Raw genomic sequence first — 14785 nt, 5'->3', positions numbered from 1 at the left:
ATGGTTTGTGCTTATCAGAGCATTTTCCAACCTGTAAACAAATACACAACACTCAAAATACTTTCTGTATCTACTTAAAGTGCTTCATCACTCAACAAGATCACAAGATCATTCCAGGTTTAAACAAAAACTTTTTCCATTTATAAATCTACTCTGGGGTTTTGTAGTCCGTTATTGGAAAATGTTTGTTTTAAAGGCAACAGTTTGGTTGGTTTTGTCGACAGTGATATCTGCAGGGACTTCTACAGCTTATAAAAGTAAGTACTACATGTAAACTCTGTCAAAATTAGAACAAACTTTTATCATTTGAAACTTGTATATATGTTTGGTTTTTGTAACACCATGTATCTACTTGCCAGGTAGAGTTTGTTCTTTAGAGAACTGTCTTGCTATACATTCTACTGCTGCTGCCAGCTGCGGAGTATATTTATCAGGTTTTTCAGGAGACTTATCAGTTCTGAAAAGTCCTGCTTATTAAAGGCAGTGGACACTGGTAATTGTCAAAGACTAGCCTTCACAGTTGGTCTATCTCAACTTATGCATACAATAACAAACCTGTGAAAATTTGAGCTCAGTTGGTCGTCGAAATTGCGAGATAATAAATAAATGAAAGAAAAACACCCTTGTCAGAAGTTGTGCGCTTTCGTTTTCATTACTTGTCACCATGAAAGGTTTTACGCTAATAGTTATTTTGAGTAATTACCAATAGTGTCCACTGCCTCTAAGTACTACCTTGGCAGAAGGTATAGAAACTCAGCTGGGACTTCTACTTTAGCTTAAAGGATCGTTATTAACTGCACTAGCGCGGAGTGAGTTCTTAAATTGGTCACAACGTTTCAACTAGCTTTCTCTATTAATTTTGTTTTTTTTACCCATCCACCATGTTTGTTACCACTGAATACTAAGTACTCCCCGAGTCATGTGAGAAAATATCACAGGCGTGTTACTCGGGTGGGTAAAAAACTAAAATTAATATTCTTTATCCCCGATGCAAATTAACATCTCTTATAGCTTTCTCTAGTCATCGTCAGGAGACTGAACTGGTTATAATTTTGCTCGATAACTTTTTTCTTTATATTCTCATAATAATTATTGTTATTTTTGTGTTTTTACTTTGGGGGGGGGGGGGGTGTAGGGGAAAGAATTAATTTAGGGTCTTTAAACTTCACCAAGAAAAACCATTTCAGCAGTTGCAAAAGAGGCACACATGAACTGAATACAAATTTATTAGTTGATAAACTTTATGGAACGTCTTAAAGGCAGTGGACACTATTGGTAATTACTCAAACTAATTATTAGCATAAAACCTTTCTTGGTGACGAGTAATGGGGAGAGGTTGATAGTATAAAACATTGTGAGAAACGGCTCCCTCTGAAGTCCCATAGTTTTCGAGAAAGAAGTAACTTTCCACGAATTTGATTTCAAGACCTTAGATTTAGAACTTGAGGTCTCGAAATCAAGCATCTAAACGCACACAACTTCCGTCGCGTGAGAAGGGTAATTTTTCATTCATTATTATCTCGCAACTTCGATGACCGATTGAGAGCTCAAGTTTTCACAGGTTAGTTATTTTATGCATATGTTGAGATACACCAAGTGAGAAGGCTAGTCTTTGACAATTACCAATAGTGCCCAGTGTCTTCAAAGGCACTGGACACCTTTGACATTAACTCAAAGTATAGCAAAGTAAATAAAGCATTGTGGTTTTTTCTGTCATTATTAAAAAAAGTAGTGCAAAGAGATTACTGACCCTCCTTACTGAATTGTCCTTAATTTACTGTATTGTTTACTCACAAATTGTACGCGTGACATGGCAGTTTGGATGTTAACCTTAGTCTGGTAAGCATATTTTGTTGTGCTTAGCTATTTTCTGAGTTCTATGTAGCCTTGCTCAAGGCAGTCGAATTATTCACTCCGAAAAAAGACCGCCTCTGTTTAAAAACCCACCCGTATTCACTGTGCATAACATCGCACGACACGATGCCCCCGTACACTATCCGCATGCGGAGGCCGTCAGGCCGACAGCCTTGTAGGGTCTGTGTTGAAGCTCATTACCATAATGCCCGCGAAAGACGAGACATGTATCACACACCACCACTACGGACGCATGATAGGGTCCATAGGTCGTCCACTAGTGGAATTTTTTCAATACAACACATTAAACCCGGAAGATACAGACCCGACAAGGCTGTCGGCCTGACGGCCTCCGCATGCGGTTAGTGGTGTACGAGTGCGATGACTTGTGTGAACAGTATTCGTACGATCTGACAGTGTGTATACGGGTGGGTCATGCGGTGTGATCGCACGCACCACGAACAGGGTATACGGGTGGGTTTACAGCGGCGTCTTTTCAGAGCGAGTAATGCGACTGCCTTGAGCAAGGCTAAGTTCTATGAAATTGGGCCCTGGTCATAAAGTGATGAACGGTGGCGCCTTTCATGTCCGCCGTTATAAAAAAGAGAGCAAGTTTTGCCATCAATTCAAACTGTTGTGGTGGTGATGAAATGAAGACAATAGTATAAAATCACTCATTGTGAGAAACTACTCCATAGTAGTTTTTGAGAAAGAGGTTATTTTCTCACTTACATAATTTGAATATGAGAAAGACTTCAAGCCGTTTTTTTAGGCATCTGAAAGCACACAATTTGTGTGAAATATTTTTTTTCTCATCTTTCATATGAAAAAGTATAATGCAAAGAGATGTTTTAACTGCAACAAATTACCGATTTGCCCTCATTGTCCTTAGTTTAACTTATTGTCCGCTCACAAAGTTTACACATGACATGGCAGTTTGGCTGTTAACCTTATTCTGGTAAGCACATTAATTTGTTGTGCTTAGCTATTTTCTGTGCGATTTTCAGCTCTTTGAAATTAGCCCCCTGGTCACAAAGTGATGAATAGTGGCGCCCTTCATGATCACCGTTAAATAAAAGAAAAGAAAAGTTTTGCAAAATGCATAGTGTGGCGTGAATGGTGGCGCCCTTCATGTTCACCGTTAAATAAAATTAATGCAAGTTTTGTGCACGGACGGCAACTCGACAAGTAATGTTTACTTTTTACAAAGTTAAGGTAAGTATAGTGCACAGTGGGCTGTTATGACTCTTTTTTAACTTAAATTGTATTCGGTCTTGTCAATGTCATAATAGTCGTCGGTACACTGCAGCAAATCTGACCATAGTAAGACAAGAGCAAGTTTCTTGCTTGCTTTATTTCTAATGAAGTATATTATTTTATGACTCATAAAATTTTGAGCGAGTCTCATTTTGTCAAAAAAGCGCCAAGTTTGGAAACAGACTGGCACTGTGTGAGAGTGAAAATGGTGTGACAGTGACAGTGTGCAACGGTGACATGACAGTGTGACACACACACAGTGCGTGACAGATAATTTATTCGTCACATGTTTTGCTAATGTTTTGCATGCTTTCAATTCAAGAAATACCGCCCCCATTAATAGCGATGAACCGGAAGTATGTGGTGTGTGTGAATTTTCTCATTTACACTACAGTTTAAATTGTGTAAACTGTTATTGGTTTATCATATCATCATTATCATAATTTCATAATCATGTAATAAGTTTTCTAACAAATTTGAATTCTACTCATCTAAGAGACACTGGACACTCACACTATTGGTAATTGCCAAAGACCAGTCTTCTCACTTGTTGTATCTCAACATATGCATAAAATAACAAACCTGTGAAAATTTGAGCTCAATTGGTCGTCGAAGTTGCGAGATAATAATGAAAGAAAAACACCCTTGTCAGAAGTTGTGTGCTTTCGCTTTCAGATGCTTGATATTTGAGACCTCTAATTCTGAGGTTTCGAAAATAAATTTGTGGAAAATTACTTCTTTCTCAAAAACTATGTTATTTCAGAGGGAGCGGTTTCTCACAATGTTTTATACAACCAACAGCTCTCCTTTAATACTGGTTGATACCTAGTATAGTAAACCCTTCAAGGTTTTTTTATGCTAATAATTATTTTGGATAACTTTCCGTATGGCGCCACCACTTTTTCACTCATTTTTACAAAAAGGGATATATCAATCAGGTAAATTAGATACTATATTATTTTATTTCGAATGAAAAAGTGGTGGTGCCATACGGAAACTTTTTCCATTATTTTGAGTAATAACCAATAGTTTCCACTGCCTTTTTACCAAATTATGGTCTTTGTTATTGTAATTGTAGACTATTTGGACTGCAGTTTTGAGTCTGATTGTCCGTTGCTGATCCAAGATGACCAGGATGAATTTGACTGGAAGGAAGGTCACTCTAGGGTCAGGGAACTGGGTAATTTTGCACCGTCTGCTGATGCAACATTCGGCAACGAGTCCGGTAGGTCAACTTTTAGTCGTAAATTCTTTTATTGCCAACTTTTGTCAATTAGAAATCAGCTTGTGAACATAAACTGAAAGCTTATAGACTACACCATTAAGCGCAAGTAATGCACGCTGCATGGGCTACGCCGCTATTGCTGGGTTGTGTCGCGGCAGCACAATGTTTTGTATGTCTTTCTTACTATCCATGCATATTAAGTGTCTTCATCATTAATTTACATACTTTCCCAGACAGGACGGCCAGTATGACAACATTATGTTGAATACGTTTGAAATAATTTGAAACTAAACAGTTAAATAATTTTGTCGAAAAAACCTTGCCTATCGTGCAGTTTCCGCGTCTATCACACTTAACTCACTTTTTGTCTGCTCAGTTTTTTTAATTAAATTTCCATTTTGAAGTATTTAATATTTATGTGTTTTCAACATACATACATTACATGCAATGCCGTCTTGTAGGAAATTGTGTAAATCGTTGAGAAAGACACCTTATTCACATGAAGAGTTAAACAAAAAAGATTTGTCCATATATTTCATGTACAAAACGCAAGCCAGCAATGGCCCGCAGCCACTGGGCAGCATACAGCACATGCGTGTGAGAGCTAATATAGAACGGTCTATATGAACCATCTGTGCAATATGTTTGTATCTCATAACATATCTCATCATATCACTGATTACTAAATAGTGTTAAATGTTGATTTTTTTTTTTTTTTTAACACAGGTTGGTATTTATATACACCGTCTGATACTGGACGAACGAGGTCATCAGCTAGACTTGCGTCAGTCTCTTTATCTGTACCCGTAAACACAACGGTTCATGTTGATTTTGCCTATCACATGTACGATGAGCAGGAAGTGGACCGGCTTGGTTCCTTGCGAGTCTATGTCTGTAAAGAGTTAGAATGGTCTAGGTCTGGTAACCAGGGACCTTCCTGGATCAGAGAGCAACTCAACAAGACATGTCCACAGACTTCATTTCAGGTACGTGTCAGTAAATTAAAACACTACTTTTTGTGCAACCTTTTTCTGCAATCCTCAAAGAGAATTACTGCTGTTGGGTTATTTATTGTAAATTGCCCCAAAACAATTGCACAAAAACCTTTGAACTTAAAGTTGTTCTACTATTAATTATTCATCTATAAGTTACTAACTGATAAACAATAGTGTAAAACCTAATGCGGGTCATGGCTGTGCGATAAAGGCCCTCCATGGCCTGGACCCTGCCAGTTTTAAACCGCCGTTTAAGAACTTGTCGCCACTCTTTTATTACCTTTTATTAACTTTACGGAGGCAATGAAGGTGATTGCCCCCATGCCCCCATACCCCCTTGGTGCCTTTAAAATGTTCCAGTAGAAATTTACAATTCCCTAATAGGGTGCTCTTTACCAAGGAGGAAATGCCTTGGTGCCCCTGCCCTTTCAAAAACGAAGCATACAGGCTAGCCTTGACCGGCATAATCCTAGTCCCCACCAAATTCCGCCAGCGCACACCCCAACTTAACACAAAGCGTGCATGATAGTACATGTACAGTGTATGTGTACATGTACATCTGTACGGTGTACATGGTATGTACTGTGCCACGCATACGAGGTTGAAAGACACGACCGTACTCACGATTTGCTATACTCGTGTATGCACTGCATGCAGTTGCCGAATCGTGCCGCACCGGGCCGGGGCACACTATGCCAACAGCCTTGAATCAAGGCTACATATAGGCCTGTAAGGTGATATTATTGATGTTTGGTTAATCACAGGTTGAATTTGTAGGTGTACTTGGTGGCGTTCACAGTGACATTGGTATTGATGATATATCAATTGGATTTTACCAGGAAGTCATGGAAGTGCAAGAAGGTATAATAGACTAATTTGTTCTTTTTGTGCAGTTTGCCACCATCTTTCTTTAATTCCCTTTTTGTATCATTATTAAAGCCATTGCAGACTTTCAGTAAACAGTATTGTCCAATGCCCACACTTTGTGTATCACAACTTCTATATAAAATAACATTGCTGTGAAAATTTAGGGCTCAATTAGTCATCGGAGTCGGGAGAAAATAACAGGAAAACCCACCCTTGTTTCGCCGTGTCATGACATGTGTTTAAAATAAATCCGTAATTCTCGATATCGAGAATTGATATTGTTTTAAAGTTTTCTCAAAAAGTAAAGTATTTCATGGAATAATATTTCAAGAAAAGCCTTTCACCATTACCTTCTGTAAACCCTGTAATTTATTTGTAAATCTGTGAACTTTTAATTGTTTTCTGTTCCGAAAGCGTATAATGGCTTTAAACTATTTCTAAATCTTTTTAGATTAGAAAGGGATCTGATTTGTTCTCCTTCCAACATTGCTATGGAATCCTAATTGTACAATCAATTAAGTAAATTATCAAAATAATATTGTGGTGATATAAAGTCGCATCCAGTTCGCCTGGCTGTCGCTTCATAGGTTGTAGCGCAATTTGGGTGTGATCCCTGGCTAGGGGACAGCTAATTGTTGTGGCTTCTGATTGGCACCCCCGAACAAAGATATTGACAAGTTGGGAGACTGCGACCATAGCTCATTTGGTAATGCCCCGGCGTTAACCCGGAGGTCGTTGGTAAATTTTTTCTTTTGTCAATCCCAAATTATTTAAAAGTTACCCATGCAGTTGCTGTTTTGGTTTATAAAATTTGATAGATAATATTTCGTTTCCGAGTATAGTCCCGGTTTGGAAGAAGATTTGGGTGTGTCCCCCCCCCCCCCCCATTTGGTAAACTGTGTACAAACTTTTTTTTATCGCGCCCTCTTTTAAAAACACTGGACACTATTGGTGATTGTCAAAGACCAGTCTTCTCACTTGGTGTATCTAAACATATGCACAAAATGCAAAGGCATATGCATACAAACCTTTGAAAATTTGAGCTCAATTGGTCGTCGAAGTTGCGCGATATTAGTCTTGTGTGCTTTCAGATGCTTGATTTCTAGACCTCAAAATCTAATTCTGAGGTCTCGAAATCGAATCCTGGAAAACTATGTCACTTCAGAGGGAGCCGTTTCTCACAATGTTTTATACTATCAACCTCTCCCCACTACTCGTTACCAAGTAAGGTTGTATGCTACTAATTATTTTGAGTAATTACCAATAGTGTCCACTGCCTTTAAATCATCCTCCTCAAGCCCACGCTTGGGACTGAATCATCTCCGACGGACAGAATTCCCCGGGGACACCGGCACCGTGCTAATATTTCTTTTTCTCATTGTGATGTCATTCATACAGCTATACCTACATCAACATTGGCACCGACATCTATAAACAAATCTGCCGTGGAGAGACCTACGTGTACAATAATTGAACCTAAAGGTAATAATAACAATAATAATATCGAAGTCTTATATAGCGCATGTATCTACCAAACAAGGTACTCAAGGCACTGAGTATATACAAACTTTCAGAAAGATAGGTATATGCAGTGATGAATTTTGAGACCCAATTATGTAGCACCTTTTAAGGGTTTACAAGGTGCTACGGCGCATACAGCAGCCACAGCCAGGAACACCGGGGCAAACCCAGCTTCTCTTTTCGAAAAGTGCACTGGGTTCTTTTACATGCGTTACACAGCACATCGGACCAACGGCTTTATGTCCCATCCGGGACACGAGGTAAAAAAAAAACATGCAATTTTGAGGCATATTTGTGTAGATCATTGTGTTCTACTTTTACAACATCTTTCCAACCATACATGCATTTTATAACAAACAGTTACAGAATGCTTTTCAAAGACCAACTCGACCGATCCAAGGCAACGTGTTCCTTTAAAATGAGTGACTGGAACATATCCCTTATAATTTGTACAAGTGACTTTGTATTCACAGTGTGGATGATGGTTGCAGTTGTTTCAATCGCAGTGGCTGGTTGCTTAGCACTGTTTCTGATACTAGCTGGTGTCCACATTTGTAAGCTGAGGTAGGTAGAATTAATTTAAGAGCTTTATATTCGCCTGGTATGCTAATAATCAACTGTCAAATACACCACTAACATTTGTCACCCTTTCAGGTAAAGACAGTGGACACCATTGGTAACTGTCAAAGACCAGTCTTCTCACTTGGTGTATATCAACATGTGCATAAAATAACAAACCTGTGAAAATTTGAGCTTGATTGGTCGTCGGAGTTGCAAGATAACTTTGAAAGAAAAAAACACCCTTGTCACACGAAGTTGTGTGCTTTCAGATGCTTGATTTCGAGACCTCAAGTTCTTAACTTGAGGTCTCGAAATCAAATTCGTGGAAAATTACTTCTTTCTCAAAAAGTATGGCACTTCAGAGGCAGCTATTTCTCACAATGTTTTATACTATCAACCTCTCCCCATTACTCGTCACCAAGACAGGTTTTATGCTAAAATTTTCATGTCCATTTTGTAGGTTTTCTAACTACTATCACGTTTATTTATCCTCTATAGGAAACAATCTCCTAAAGTCCTGAAACGCCATCCACCATCCGACCAGACAACCTCTAAACACACCCCCAGTACGCCCTCTGACTCTGTCACAGAATTAGACGAACAAAAGGTAAACCATCTTGAGTATTGTGGAATGAATGCAGCAGATGGAGCATCAAAGCCCAAGATTCCAGTAAGATATAGTGATATGTATCTACAACCGAAGGCAACATTACTTAAAGAAAGACCGGGGCAGTGCATGAGAACGCACAAACTGTCTTGGAGTAATGATGCTGAGGATGAAGATGTTTATGAAGCTATCGGTTGTTAAAAATGAGGCAGCCAATAGGAGACTTTTGAGACGCTGACGGCAGCAGACAAACCAGTCCTTTTTTTGCGGCTCACAGCGTGCGTGCGCATAGGTCTGAGCACACAATATACTGTGAAAAAGATCGCCTAAAAGTCTCCCATTGCATGCTGTCTTTAAAGGCAGTGGACACTTGGTAATTACTCAAAATAATTATTAGCATAAAACCTTACTTTGTAACGAGTCATGGGGAGCTGTTGATAGTATAAAACATTGTGAGAAACAGCTCCCTCTGAAGTAATGTAGTTTTTGAGAAAGAAGTGATTTTCCACGAATTTGATTTCGAGGCGTCAGATTTAGAATTTAAGGGTCTCAAAATTAAGCATCTTAAAGCACACAACTTTGTGTGGCAAGGGTGTTTTTCTTTCATTATTATCTCGCAACTTCGACAACCAATTGAGCCCAAATGTTCACAGGTTTGTTATTTTATGCATATGTTGAAATACACCAAGTGAGAAGACTGGTCTTTGACAATTACCAATAGTGTCCAGTGTCTTTAAAACCATTTACGCCAACGTACTGCACCGTCGTGCTGAACTGTTGTGTTTCATCCGTTTTTCTGCCCCATCCTGCTGTGCATTGTGCTGCGCTGTCGTGCGACGCCATCCTACTGCATTGTCGTGCTGCGCCGTCGTGCTGCACCATTGTGGTCTGCTGTCGTGTAGTGCTGTCGTGCTGCACTGTTGTGCTCTGCTGTTGTGTAGTGCTGTCAGGCTGCACTTTTGTGCTCTGCTGTCGTGTAGCAGTGTCGTGCTGCACTGTTGTGCTCTGCTGTTGTGTAGCGCTGTTGTGCTGCACTGTTGTGCACTGCTGTCGTGTAGCGCTGTCGTGCTGCACCGTTGTGCTCTGCTGTCATGTAGCGCTGTCCCGCTGCACCGTTGTGCTGTGCCGTCATGCTGTGATGTCATGCTGCGCCATCATAGTGCACTGTTGTGCTGCGCCGTCGTGCTGTGCGTAGTGCTGCCCAGTCATGCTGTGCCGTCATGCTGCACCGTTGTGCGGGGCGGTTGTGCTGCGCCGTCAAGCTCTGCTGTAATGGTATACAAAGTGTTGTGGTGCATTATGCAGCCAATCCAACAAGAAACACCTGGGCGAACCCTTTCTCTTTCCAATAAGTGCCCTGGGTTCTTTTATGAGAACTACACAACACACATGACCAACAGTTTGATATTCCATGCGAAGGATAAAACAAACATGGTAGAGTGTCTAGCTTAAGGACACAAGTGTCACGACTGGGGCTTGCTGATCAGGAACACAAGAGCTTGAGTCTGGTGCTCTTATCAAGCTGGGTTTAGACGAGTTTTAATTTTCCTTAAATGTACATGCTTGATCAATACATACACATAGTATAAGAGTAGTAGTATAAGAGTGTTACATAAGAGTCTTTATATAAAAAATATAAACAAATTGTTATTTCAGATTATTTTAAGAGATAAGTCTATGATTTGTTAAAAGAATGATCTTTACTGAAAACCAATGATACCATCTCCTACAATACTGAAGGTGAAGCCTGCCCTCAATAGGCCATGATAAAGTAGTTAAGTTGGTATATTATTGTTAGCCTGACCATCTGATGTCACCGTTCCAGGCTCGTGAATAACGCCAGAGACCGGCCTCCCAGCCGGCTAGTACATTCGCCTTTGTTCGTTTAGCTTCCCTTGGTCGACCCCGGTCTGCCCCCGGTGCGTTTGAATAGCTTTGACGTCATTCCGGGGGCTCACCCGGGTCAGCCGTCCTCAAGTGCCCTGCTTGTGGAGTGGGTTACTTGGGGGCTGGCCCCAGGCGCATGACGTGCATGATTGTTCGTTTAGCTCTTGTCGGGGGCTCACCCGAGTGAGCACTGCGGGGTAGACCCTGGGGTGGATTTCACAAAGAGTTAGGACTAGTCTTATCTCGAGTTAGGACCAGTTACTCGTCCAAACTTAGGACTATCCATGCAATTTGTTTATCTCCTAGGACTAGTCCTAAGTTAGGACTAGACCTAACTCTTTGTGAAATCGACCCCAGGGAAGCTAATCGAACGCACCCTATATTATTTAAGTCATCCAAACCGACGACGCTGATAACCTGCTGTTATAATGTACCAATGTAGATGGATGCACCTCAATCCCAGTTTGTAACTGTTTACAGCTACTGAAGTTTCTTTGTGCTTTTAATGATTCGGTCAGGTTGGCGTAGTGGTGTCTACTGTCTATGCATTCAACCTCTGGGACTCTGGTTCGAATCCCACCGTGGCACTTAGTGGATTAGGTTTTCCGTCCCTACTTGACTGCGTGGGTTTTCCCTGGATTAAGTCTCTGTGGTTTTCCTCCCACATCTAACTCTGAAATTTCTTCATCATCTTCTCTTCTCGCTTGGCTCTATTTAGAGCGTTGAGAATATTTATCCAAATCTAGATTCTTTTGCCAGAACTGTTGCCTTTTCTTGGACCAGATAGTTGATAAGTTTTGCTTTGTCTTTCCCTTTGCATTGGCCAATTCATATTTCTAAGAAAATGTTTGTTTATTTGTCTGTTGGGGTATTGATACCGTTTTTGTCTCGTCTTGTTTATTTTCTTTTAAGCTTTTTAGGCAATACCTCAGGTCTGCATCTCTGTTTTAGTTGTGTGTCTGTGTCTTGTCTTTTTGCTCATGTATATCTTGTTTCCAGGTTGTCCTGTTGTTGTCTGTGTTGGTTTTATACTTGTTGTTTGTTTGTCTATTTGTTTGTTGGGGTGTTTGAAAAAAACAAATTAGGGGCTTTTTGTAGTCGTTTTTCCGAATGTAAACTGTTTTGCTTTATATATTTGTTATTAAACACTAAATAAATAAAAAAAAATTATGTATTTAGTGCAAAATTATTTCTCCATGGTGCAACCATATTTTTTCTTGCCAAGTAGGTAATGCCACTTTCATGTGCACCCCCCAACTCCTGCCCTTCCTCATCCATCATCGATAACCCCATGCTCCACCCCATCCACCCCACTAAACCTCTTCCCTACCCCCATCCCCACCTGGAACCGTCGACCCCGTTCCCTTAACCTACCCGTCCACCCCCCTCCCCACCAGTCCACTCCCCCTCCCCGCCCGCCTACCCCCACCCCCTCCCCGCCCGCCCACCCCCACCCCCATCCCATCCCACCCCATCCATCCCTCCCCCGTCTTCACCCATTCACCCCCTTCAACACCTCTGAAGTGCGTTCGCACGGTTGCTAACACTCGCACACGGTGATGGCACACAACTAGTGAACTAGTTCCACTCGAAATGTTTAGCAAAGTGCGCAAGTGGAGTAGACCACACCCCTCATCCTCGTGCAACATGTTTAAATTGAGTATTGTGTATGGTGTCTGGTTTCTTCTTTCTAAAAAAGACAATTTTATCTGACAAGTATAATCAACGCTGAGTGATAGTCTATCGAAAATTCACAGTGAGGTGCACGCAAGTTTACCAGCCATTTGAATCTAATTCGCTTATGGCTGATTAGAATAACATATTCCGTCACAGCAGAATCATCAACTGATCTTGAACTTGTCAATAATAATGTCGGTTAATTGTTGAAATTATCATCTAAAGTTAAAGGCGCTCGTGTTTCTGGAAGCCTATAATGCGGGGTGTTTTTGGCCGCGAATTTCCTTTTTGTTTCCAAATCAAAATGAATGTAAAAATTTAGCAATACGGTAAGGTACTAATTAATACATGATGTGTTAAATGAAGAAGGAAGGTGGTGGTGGGGGGGGGGGGGGGGGGCATGTTGTTTGGTCTTTAAATGTGCTGTGATTATATCGCTATCAATCAGTGCTATCACTTTGGGAGTATCTTTAACAAGGTGATCGTTCAATCACCAACATAACTGACATGTCCATCATTCTAAGTGACCAAAAGTTTGGTACAGTAAACCGCAAGAAAGTGCAACTCTTTTCCCGTTGAATGATAAGTGAGGCCCAAGCCTCACAGAGAGCAACTTGCTTTGAAAATCTGCTGTCAGCACTTGCTGACATATTTTAATAATTGCATTGTCTAAACCACATCGTACCATTAGTCAGCTCATATGTCACGATACCCTAAGCTGGACCAAGCCACATGTCCAAGAGGGGTTGTCAATTAACAAGAGGGGGCAGTGGTTTATTTTAATAATTGCGTTGTCTAAACCACATCGTACACATTGGTCAGCTCATATGTCACGATACCCTAAGCTGGACCAAGCCACATGTCCAAGAGGGGTTGTCAATCAACAAGAGGGGGCAGTGGTTTGGTTAGAATACGTATAATTGTATACTGTTTGTTTGTTTGTTTGTTTGTTTAGATGATCTTCCCATCAAGGGAACTCGGCAAACTCCCACAAGGGGATATAAACACCAAGTTGGCAACAACCAATCTCTCTCATACAAACATTGGTTTAACGTCTATGATTATGAATTGCACAAGTCAAGAAATTGTGATTCAGTAACTAGACGACACTAATTATTCTAGTCATTGTGAAATCAGTGGTTAGCTGGGGATTCGAACCCACAACTTGTGCAGTCATGCAGTCTAACCACTCGACCACGGCTTAGAAAGGTAGACTAGCGACCACACCAAAAGTTTACCAAAACCAAATGTTTGAAGTTGTGATTATTGTTTTTTTTTCTTTTAATTTTGTCCACTTGAGGAAGAAATAGAGTAGAAATAATCTTCCCGAGTTAAGATTGGAGGAAAAAAAGGAATATTATTGGCCCAACGACCTGGGTGATGGATTTCACAAAGTTAAGACTAGTCTGTATCGCCAGTTAGTCGTCCCAACTTAGGACTAGCCTTAAAAGCAGTGGACACTATTGGTAATTACTCAAAATAATTATTAGCATAAGTTTACTTGGTGACGAGTAACGGGGAGAGGTTGGTGGTGTAAAACATTGTGAGAAACGGCTCCCTCTGAGGTGACATAGTATTCGAGAAAGGAGTAATTTTCCACGAATTTGATTTCGAGACCCCAAGTTTAGAATTTGAGGTTTCGAAATGCACACTTTGTGTGACAAGGGTGTTTTTTCTTTCATTCTTATCTCGCAACTTCAACGACCAATTGAGCTCAAATGTTCACAGGTTTGTTATTTTGTGCATATATTTAGATAAACCAAGTGAGATGACTGGTCTTTGACAATTACCAATAGTGTCCACAGCCTTTAAGTTTCTAATAACCCCTAAAGCGTCCTATGACATAGTCTTAAAGACAGTGAACACTTGGTAATTGTCAAAGACCAGTCTTCTCACTTGGTGTATCTCAACATATGCATAACATAAACTTCAGAGGGAGCTGTTTCCCACAATGTTTTATACCATCAACCTCTCCCCATTACTCGTTACCAAGTAAGGTTTTATGCTAATAATTATTTTGAGTAATTACCAATAGTGTCCATTGCATTCTTAAAGGATAGTGAAATCGGCCCAGGGCACTAGTGTAAAGCGTATTGATATTTAATACTGTAAAATGCGTTGTACAAGAGCTATTATTAGTTGAAGGGGGCAAGACAAAACGCTGTCAGTATCATTTTCAAACCAAATTGCAAAGTCAATTGATCAATGGTAGAAATCAATTCTGCAAATTTGTGCAAAAATTGTGTTTTTTTCTTTCATTATTCTCTTGCAGCTTCGACGACCAATTGTACCAAAATTTTCACAGACTTGTTATTTTATGAATATGTTGGGATA

At 40.3% G+C, this 14785-nt stretch overlaps 1 protein-coding gene across 1 annotated transcript; it reads left to right on the top strand.

Annotated features, from left to right (window-relative positions):
- LOC139952609 (uncharacterized) lies at window positions 1–11876 on the top strand. Its single transcript, XM_071951799.1, has 7 exons — window positions 1–257; window positions 4190–4336; window positions 5063–5322; window positions 6096–6192; window positions 7597–7680; window positions 8193–8283; window positions 8779–11876. The coding sequence occupies exons 1-7, from the start codon at window positions 182–184 to the stop codon at window positions 9086–9088; spliced, it is 1065 nt and encodes a 354-aa protein (XP_071807900.1). The 5' UTR covers window positions 1–181; the 3' UTR covers window positions 9089–11876.
- The last annotated feature ends 2909 nt before the right edge of the window (window positions 11877–14785 follow it).

The sequence above is a fragment of the Asterias amurensis genome, chromosome 20 (genome assembly GCF_032118995.1).
Source record: "Asterias amurensis chromosome 20, ASM3211899v1".
NCBI lineage: Eukaryota > Metazoa > Echinodermata > Asteroidea > Forcipulatida > Asteriidae > Asterias > Asterias amurensis.
This window is presented reverse-complemented; position numbering and strand designations above follow the sequence as displayed.